Genomic DNA, 9,761 nt, shown 5'->3' on the forward strand with positions numbered 1-9,761 from the left:
CGATTGGCTTATTTAATCGATATATTCACACGCGCGTTTTGCCGTTTACTGCGAGGATCTTGATGATGATGGAGAAAATATTATAAGAAACTGTTGAAAAGCAGGTATTATAAAGGTTTCTCCACACCGAAGCAGTTTTCTATATATGATTCGTAAACTAAACTTATTACATTAACTTATTACATTAACAAAACGGTTATTTTAAATAATAAAATTATTGTTTATATTAACATTAATATTTATTTAGATCAAATTAATTAACATCACTATGTAGTAATTATACTATTAGATTTAACCAGAATAGTTGATTATATGCAAGTATTAATTAATGTCTCGCACTTATACAATAAAATAAATTTACAATAACGATGAAGAATTTCTTGTTTCGTATTTATTTGTTCAATACAGTAAATAAGATTGCAACGTTTGCTTTGCATTTTATATGAGAATAACTTTCTTAACGTATAAATATATTTAAAATGTTTAAATTTAATACTAATCTTTGTTGAAATTAACATAATAATATAATTTTATCTGTTACTAAATGTTAAGATTGAATAATTAAATTTGATTGCCGCAGAAAAACATTATGTGTATGAAAAAACGCAAATAAGAAACCTGATTACTAAGTAAACGTGAAGTAATAAGGAGTAATATAATTAAATTTGTGATTCGTGCATGCAATTATGATATATCTAACTATTATATGCTTAATCTGATTTAATCTAATAAACAATCAGTACAATTGTTATTAGTTGTTATTACTATACTATATTTAATTCCATAAAAATTGGTTAAATATTTAATGTTAATAAACATGAAATATTTTTATTTTCCAAAACTGTGTGGTTATCGCCGCGTATTCTAAAAATAAAACCAAATAACTATACCATTGGTGTTGCAAAACATTTAATTATTCAATCAATCGATTTCAAGCTTTTTAAAGCTTTCTTCAACTCCAAACAAATCCGTTGCTGTCTTCGCCTTGCCCGGTCGTAGCGCCTCATTAACGCGATGACCTTCTTCCTCTTGGAACCAAGCAACGTGATCTACCAATTTTTTGACTTGTTTATCATGTAACTCCTGTAGAGAACCGGCTTGACCGCCTGATTCATTCGGAAGAACTTCGAGCGGTATGAATTTCTCCAGAGTGTCGCTCGTGGTATGCATATGCAACTAGAATTTATAGAAACATAGTTCAAAACTTTTATACTTTTTTCATCGAATTATATTCCGCGCGCCTCACGCAATTTTTTCCAAAAATAAAAATATAATTAAAATACGTATTTATACATACGTATTATATACTCAGTAAAGAAGTAAAATACAATATCCCAAGTAGCAAAGATGACGTCTAAAAACGTCTTATTGACATCATAGACGTCATTAAAACGTTATTAAGATGTAATTTGACGTCACTTTGCTACCTGGAATTTCTCTTATCTCTTAGCATTTAAAATTATATTTTCGAAGATGCAGCGTTGTTTAATATATAAACAATTTGCTATATCAAATAGGAAATTTGATCTTTTCACTTTTTCATTTTTAATGTAATAATGTGGATAATTGATCGGTAATGTGTGTATATAATTTCAATCTTACCATATCCATCAATTGCTTTTTCATGAATGGTCTCATCATATTCATAATGACATCCATTACCGGAGAAGAATTCATAAAATGGAAACCTTTCAATCTGACAGGCAATCCTTCTTGTAGATAGTAGAGCCATTTCTTTAGGACCATAGGACTCAAACGGCCGACGTGACCGAAAGAAACGTTTTTCACGTCAAATAATATTATGTAGCCTTCGTAAGTGCCCTCAGTGTAAAGGCATAGATCGATCACCATATTTAGGAATTTCAACACATCGTTGTAAACAACATGCGATGAATCGCTGTCTAGAAGTCTTCCATAAAAGATTTTATAGCCTTCTTTAGTAGTTCCTTCCAAAACTTGCTCTGTTCTGTCGATAATAAGATCACTTCTACTTTGTATGCGAAATTTCTCTGCGAGAAATATTGCTGCATCCATTTGTCGTGTATAAGGAATACCACACACACACACATGAATGTAACAAATAATTAAAAAAAAAAAAGATTATAAATAATATACTTACACCGTTTCAAATGCTTTTTTGAGTTCCTTATTGTTATTAGGATCTCGATTGCAGAAGAACTCAGGTACGTGAGTCCTAACTGTGTAAAAAGTATCGATAGTAGTTTTCGTCGGTTCGAGTCGATAATAATTGCTATGCAAGAACAATGCTAATTCGCTGTCTGATATTTTGGGCAAGTGAGGCTGTTTTTTGCACCATTCTCTCAACATTTGAATATCTGCCTCTTTCAATTCAGGATTCTTCTTCAATTCCTCCTCGAACGACACTAGTTTTATCGAAGCCATCAATACTAGTTTTATCCAGCCACTTTGAATTTAAACTCCTATGGAAGTGAAAGCAATAACAATGTTGACAGAATTTGTTATTAACAAAACGTTTATTTCGTGCACAAGGTGGAGCAAGGCGACGCCCGGAGCAATTCGCGTACACGCGGGGATTTTCGTCCTTCTGACAAGGCCGTTCCGCGAATTGGATGTAAAAATCGGAGATCTTGCTCGCGGCCGACGAAGATCTTAATCGTGAGGCCGAGGACGATCGCGAGAATGATACGGGCGTCAGTTCACAAAATCACGGAACACTCAGTGTTATGGCCAGTCTACAATGAGTTATTAGTCGTTGTCAGATGTCGGAAGAAATAGTCATAAGCGTATCGTAAGGCAATCGGAAGTCTGAAATCGGTGATCGTAAGAGATGGCATTTAGCCAATCGCTTCCGATCGCCTTACGATACATTTATGACTTTTTCCGACTCTCTTCCGACATTTGACTAACGACTAACGACTCATTGTAGACTGGTCTTTACCGCACGCAAACGATTTTCAATCTTAGAACGGTTGACACGAGATTTTATCAAAGATCGTCAGCTCCCGTGCGAACGAGCCGACGATTCAAAGTCTTCTGCCTGCTCCGAAACTCTCCGTTCCGTGATCGCGCCGTGGAAAACCGAAGAACGCGCTTATTCGGTCAATCACGCGTGACTCTATTTTCAAGCGTTAGTTTTTCATTACAGGGTTGCTAATGCTCGCGCGTCGAGCATGTGCTACTGTTTGCGAGGCGTGGTGCTTCAACGAATAATCGCGCGCGACGCTCTTCGAAGCGCGTGATCGCGGCTCACGACTAAACGTTATCGGGCAGCGAATATCGACGAGTTTAAATTGTATGCCACACGGTATAGATAATATATTTCGTTTTGACTCAAACAATATCAAATGCAATATTATATTAACTTGTTTATGTGCGGAATCTTTCAAATAATGTATTACAATGTGTAGTTGAATGTAATCGAAAAATGATTGCGTGCCTAATAATTATTAATTCTTTGCAAGCCAACTTGTCTTGCACAATTGTTCGACTAAAGTATGATCATTTTAATGACAGCGAATGAAATATATACTTATAAGTTCCATATATCTCGGATATACGTGCTACACGTATGTGATAGAATTTCGGATGTCTCACGATCAGCCTGATGTCTTGGACAGTACTAATTGAGATCTGCATAGACCTTTTAAACTGTATATCAGTGGCGAAGCGGCAATAGAGAATGTAGCGTGACAGTTGAGTACGTTTATTAACGTACGTGACGTAAATGTGCAAATAGAAACTTGCACATTGCTTCCGTATAATTTTTAAGTGTACAAATTATAAATTTGAGCCTATTTTTTTATGTATAATTATTGGTAAATATTTATTAATTTGGCTTCCTCATAGAAAAAGCTTTAGGAGCGAAATAAAATGTTGATTAAGCAACGTGCAAATTTATAATTTGCATACTTGTAAATTGTGAGAAAATAATGTTCAAATTTACAATTTGTACTCTTAAAAATTATGAGAAAGCAATGTGCAAGTTTCTACTTGCCCACTTAAGGATGTATCACACGTACAATCTTAGACAAAAGTGCATGAAATTTGAAATACTTGAATATCTACGCCTAACGCATAGTAAATCTAGATGTAAGATACTCAAATGATAGTAGGAGTCTTATTTTTACTCCTAGAAAAGTATTTTTTACTTTATGAATGTTTTTTCCGTATTATTTGCGATTTTTGTAATTTATGAGCCTAAACTTTTGGCAGTAAAAATACCCTGATTTCAACTTTATAACGTCAAATTATTAATAAAATTAATAATTAATAATTAATAATTAATTAATTATTAATTATCATTAATTATTAATTTATTTCTTTAAAACGGTGTAGTGAAGACAATTGAAACTTGGCAGATATTTTCATCTATTCGTATACTAGATGTACAAAAAATTCAAAATATTGGTAGCGCTCCTTCAACATTTTTTTAGCTGTTTTATCCGCCAAAATCGTCTCTTCCCATAAGAATACGTGTAAAATCAGTGAAAATAAAATCGTTATATCTCAGCAACCGTTTAGTGGATTCGTTTCTACTTTTTTGTAGCACATCAGGAAGACTAAAGGTGCGATTTCATTGACGCTAGAAACCAGCGGCAGCGTCAAGAAAATGTAGTGGGGGAAGAAGTTCAGACCGTCTCAACTTTTTAGCGTACCGCAAAATTCAACAGAACTTCTTCCCCCACTACATTTTCTTGACGCTGCCGCTGGTTTCTAGCGTCAATGAAATCGCACCTTAAAAGAACATTCTCACAAATTTTTATCCACTTGGTAGCGCTTTGAAAATAGGTGCAATACATCCTTAAAAACTATGAGGAAGCAAATGTGCAAGTTTCTACTTGCACACTTTTTTATTGCGATAAGCTTTATTGCGATTAATATTTGTTATACTATTACAAAAATTAATTAAATAATTAATGTTTTTATTAAAATAATTCCTACTAATTGCAGATATTTCTTAATTTTTCCATTTTGTTTCATTTTTTATTTATACATTAGTTTTTTATTTCTACTTTAAAATAATTTTTTAAATATATAAAAAGTGATTTTATTACTAAAATTATGAAATAATAAATTAAAGGCACAAATGAAGTTTTACAATCGACACAATGTTAAATCGATGTTGACTTGAGTAGTTCAGGCTACATGGTCCATATATGGACTTGAGAGTATAAGACTGAAGAATATAACAGATTTAGAATTGAATAAATTGCAACTGGTTTGGCGCAATTTTTCTAATTTTATTATATTTTTAAGTTTTTTCTACCCGTATTTCATATATAATTCTTTAATATTTGGTTGATTAGTGCTTGAGGCATCCTGTCTTTTTATTAAGAACGTTCAATGAATTTATTTGATCGAAATCTGTAAAAAAAAACACTATTGCTGTTAAGGAGTATGAATGTGTCAAGAATTTATGAAACTTGACAAGTATTAGATGAAGTTGTAGTTATTCTTTAATTAAATAAAGATTAAATACTATTCTTTTTAAGGGGGCTTTCTAGGTCTATTTTGTTGAAAAATTCGATTTTCTAAAAACATCATTTTTGTGTACTATATATATGTAGAATTAGTGTACAAACACTTTTCGTTTTTTGATCTGGTTGACATGATATCTCGAGTTAGAAACGTCTGAAACAAAAAATTCAAACGGGATATTAAAATATAAGTAAGTGGCTATAGTCGGTACTAGAATTAAACATTTTGGGTAAAAAGAAACAAAATGGCGGACTTTTTTAGTTGCAAAAAAAGGGTCCTTGCTTACATCGCCATTTTGTCGCCATAAATAAGAAAAACAAAAAAAAATTTTTTTTTTATGTACTTCAATATATGTGAGAAAATATATAAAAGTTTCGAGATATTTCAATACATTTTACTTTGACAAAAAAATTCTTGAAAATATGTGCAATAGACCAAGAAAGCCCCCTTAAATTTAACACATCTTTGAGATACTGTGATGTAATTGTGTCTGAAATTATTTTTCTAATATCAAAATTAGTGGCTGCTATAATTTTGGTATTATAAGTACGGATCATGCCCCGATCTTGGCTTAATTGTCTGGATTATGGTCAAATCTTGGATTAATTGTCTGGATTATGCCCCAATCTTGGCTTAATTGTCCGGATCATGCCCCGATCGGCTGCGTAACAATTGATCTCCGACTAAATATCTTCGAGAAAATATCTTGGTCAAAATATTTCACCGACAAAGTATCTTGCGACTAAATATTTCGCCGACAGATAATTTCACAAATATGAACAATATAGCTGAACATAAGGCGTTTATTGCAAATTCACTTGGAAAGTTGTGAACCCATGTAGCACCTCGTTTCGCGTGGACAATGTATATGAATCATGTGAAGATGCGGTACCCCTCGCAGAACAAGAGATTAGATCTGCACTTTATCAGGCTGTGTCAATTAATGTACCAGAGCTGAGGAATGTAGATTTAATTAGAAGACAAACTAATCTTAAAGAAATGAACATAGATGAAATAAAGTCTTTTATGATGCAGTTAGAAGCAGAGACTAAAAACGAGAATAGAGAAAAATTAGAGAAACCCGAAGTCAGGGTACAGAGGGCTGCTGCAGAAGAGAACATGAAACAAGTGAAATGCTACAGATGCAACCGAATGGGTCATATGGCAAAGGACTGTCCACTAATAGAATTTGGTGCCTGGTTTTGTTACTACTGCCAGGAAGTACGAGGTCACAAGGGTGATAATTGTCCGAGTGCCGAAGCCCAGGCGAACAGAGCTAGAGGAAAAAGGTATTTAAATAAAACCGTTAATAAAAACATAAAGAAAAAGGGTAGATTTGTGCAAAAAGGCACAAAAAGAGTAGATAACAAAGGGAAAATAACCAAGATACAACCAGCTGAGAAACCTATATCAACAAAAACAGCAAATGAAGGAGAATCAGAAGAAGGTAAATAATACATGGTTAAATTAATAGAAGATAGAGATAGTTCAAAAGAGGTAGTCAATTTTACTGCAGATTCGGGTGCTACGGATCATATTGTGAATAAGAATTTTATTCTGTCAAAGTTTGAAAAATGTAAAGATAGAGTTATTAAATGCGCGAATAAAAATGAGCTTGCAAACATTTCAATAGATGGTAAAGGAAATCTTACGCTAATAATGAATGAAAAAGAAAAGAGAGTCATTAAATTAACAAATGTAATTGCAGCAAAAAAAGTATCCAAAAATTTACTATATCTAAGAAAGTTGGCTGATGCAGGGTTCAGTATTTATTTAGATGATAAAGTGTTTAAAGTTTACAATAAACTGACAAATAAAATAGTTTTTAAAGGAATTTACAGATGTAGAGCAGAAATTGTTCCACATAGTGAGCTTCCTGAACAATCGCAAGCAAACATTCAGACCAATGAATTATCAATTTCGGAGGGAGAGTTAGATGAGAGGGATAATGTTGGCTCTGCGATTGGGAGGGAGAATGAAGGAGAGCTCACAAATGTGAACGAAAATGAAAATATAGAACACAATAATGCTGAACTCGATCAAGTCATTAAGTTAGAAGATATACAGACAATAGAGAATATAGAAGAAATGTGTGAAAGCTCAGTAATTGAAAAAGTAAAGAAACTAGAGAAAATAAATGAGGTGATGTTATATGACATGTTAGATTAGGTCATGCATCGTTAAACTATCTAAAACAATTACAAAAAGTAGAAAAGAGATTAGAGAATGTAAAGTTTGATAACTTTATATTAGAGTGTGAAGTATGTATAATGGCAAAGATGGCAAAACTGCCGTTTAAAGAAAACAGAAATAGAGCACAGAGACCACTACAGGTAATACATACGGACATCATAGGTCCAATAAAACCTACATCCTATCCAAGACAAAAGAGGTTTATAATCACTTTTATAGATGACTATTCTAGATTAGCAAAAGCCTACTCTCTGAAAACAAAAGATGAATCGGGAGAGGCTCTAGAGAAATATCTTATATCAGCCAGAAATCTACTAGGAAAAGAAGAAAAACTATGCTATGCAAAGTCAGATCAAGACAAAGAAGTTGCAGAAAGGTTCAACAGAACGTTGAAAGAGAAAGTAAGAACATATATGCTCGACTCGGGATTACTAAAGAGTATGTGGGAGTTGGCAGTTGACGCTGCTGTGCATGCATACAACAGATCTCCACATAAGACTTTAGAGTATGAGATCCCGTTGAAGAAGTTTTCATCAGAAACAAGTTGTCATTTTGAACAAATAAAGAAATTCGGATGCATTGGATATGCAAGAGTACCAAAGCCTACGTCGAAATTCGACAAGACAGCTATTGGTGTGTTGGTGGGATATACTGACACTGGATATATACTATATACTCTGGTATCCAAGCACGAGAAAATTTATAGAGTCATGACAACAGAGCAGCAAGAAACTGCACTAATATGGATAGAAGTCACAAACTTAAAATGTTTGATGACGACTTAGAAAAAAATAAAGAAAGACTTAGAAGAAAAAGAAGAAACTGGAAACAGAAAACATATGGATGACACTCATGGAGATTTTATCAAGCAGTGTGTTGATTAAGGGAAGGTAAAAGTCGAATGGATAAAGACCAAAAAGAATTTGGCAGACATTATGACAAAACCTTTACCTCTAGAAGCATTTGTGTATCTGAGAGATAAAATAATGAATATAGAGTTTAGACAAAGTTAGAGATTAATTTTAGTCGATAACTAATTCTTGTTATGTTTCAGATAAAGAGGAAACTTAGAGAGGATCCGTGGATCGCTCGCCCAAAGGGAGGGAGTGTTGGGAGAAGACTTTGAACGAGCAATAAGTTCCCGCCATCTAGAGGGCAGCCCCCGGTTGGCGGCGCGACTCGGCGCGCCACGCGTGCGTGCGGGCATCAGTGGTGCTCACAAGAGCCTCGATCACCGTCGTGTTCAGACGTGTCGGTTACGGTTTAAGTTACACAGAGTGTGATATACTTATGTATAATAAAGACAGTATTCAGAGTGTACAAAGACCAAGATTGTTGTGTTCCCTGCTCATCTCACCACATTTCAAGTCGTCCCTGATGATATTTCCAATAGATACTAATCTCCAATGGATACTAATCTCCACATGGCTCATGAATCACATGTTTCATCACAACATTATGTAAATTTTTATTAAAAAACTTAAATAACAAGTGGTATCTATTAAATTAAAAAATAAATAAAATCTATTCTAACCTAGGTGGTAGTAGCTTTAATTTTTCTTAACAAAATTATTATATTACAAAATTGTTACTTTATTCAATCCAAGTGATATCTACCTAAAAAAAACTTAAATAACAAGTGGTATCTATTTAAAAAAAATATGTGAAATCTTTTAATACTGCGCCAATTACAAAGAGAGAATATATATAGGTATATATATGTATACATATATACCTTAACAAAATTATTATTATATCCCTGGTAACACAGTCTGATAGTTCAGATACGTCCCGAAGAAGTGCGCAAGAAAACAGTCAAAAATTGCGACAGTAGTGCATAATATCTGTGTTTAACGAGTATTTACTGTACTATTGCAGTAGTCTGCTGTAAGAAGCTACTGTATACTATTTGTTAAAAGTAAACATGCAGCAGAAATGTGAAAACAATATGGAAGTATCTGCCCAACAGAAAAATAACAGCAAATCGCGTTAGACTCTTCACTCGACTGCTTTTTGCAGCAGTTTTGAGTACAGATCCGACCGCCAGAAACGTGAAAAGAACGTGCAAGCATCTGCCCGTGAGAAAAAGAGCAGTCGAGTGTGCTAGA

At 33.6% G+C, this 9,761-nt stretch overlaps 2 protein-coding genes across 4 annotated transcripts; one reads left to right on the forward strand and one right to left on the reverse strand.

Annotated features, from left to right (window-relative positions):
• Nucleotides 1-434: 434 nt before the first annotated feature.
• Nucleotides 435-3,573, reverse strand: LOC112467888 (alpha-tocopherol transfer protein-like). Of its 3 annotated transcripts, none has more exons than XM_025036778.1 (4): nt 2,921-3,051; nt 2,120-2,441; nt 1,603-1,966; nt 435-1,176 (listed from the first exon to the last, which is right to left on the reverse strand). In XM_025036778.1, the coding sequence occupies exons 2-4, from the start codon at nt 2,401-2,403 to the stop codon at nt 922-924; spliced, it is 903 nt and encodes a 300-aa protein (XP_024892546.1). In that variant the 5' UTR covers nt 2,404-2,441; nt 2,921-3,051; the 3' UTR covers nt 435-921. The 3 variants fall into 3 exon arrangements, with proteins under 3 accessions (XP_024892546.1, XP_024892549.1, XP_024892548.1); XM_025036781.1 differs by lacking the exon at nt 2,921-3,051 and adding an exon at nt 3,512-3,573 and having other exon boundaries at nt 922-1,176; XM_025036780.1 differs by having other exon boundaries at nt 922-1,176; nt 2,897-3,057.
• Nucleotides 3,574-6,339: 2,766 nt separating this feature from the next.
• LOC112467889 (CCHC-type zinc finger protein CG3800-like) lies at nt 6,340-8,789 on the forward strand. The gene is made up of 2 exons (XM_025036782.1): nt 6,340-6,749; nt 8,708-8,789. Exons 1-2 carry the CDS (start codon nt 6,460-6,462, stop codon nt 8,709-8,711), a joined length of 294 nt encoding a protein of 97 aa, XP_024892550.1. The 5' UTR covers nt 6,340-6,459; the 3' UTR covers nt 8,712-8,789.
• The last annotated feature ends 972 nt before the right edge of the window (nt 8,790-9,761 follow it).

This window comes from Temnothorax curvispinosus, unplaced genomic scaffold, assembly GCF_003070985.1.
Source record: "Temnothorax curvispinosus isolate PA1 unplaced genomic scaffold, ASM307098v1 QBEX01017862.1, whole genome shotgun sequence".
NCBI lineage: Eukaryota > Metazoa > Arthropoda > Insecta > Hymenoptera > Formicidae > Temnothorax > Temnothorax curvispinosus.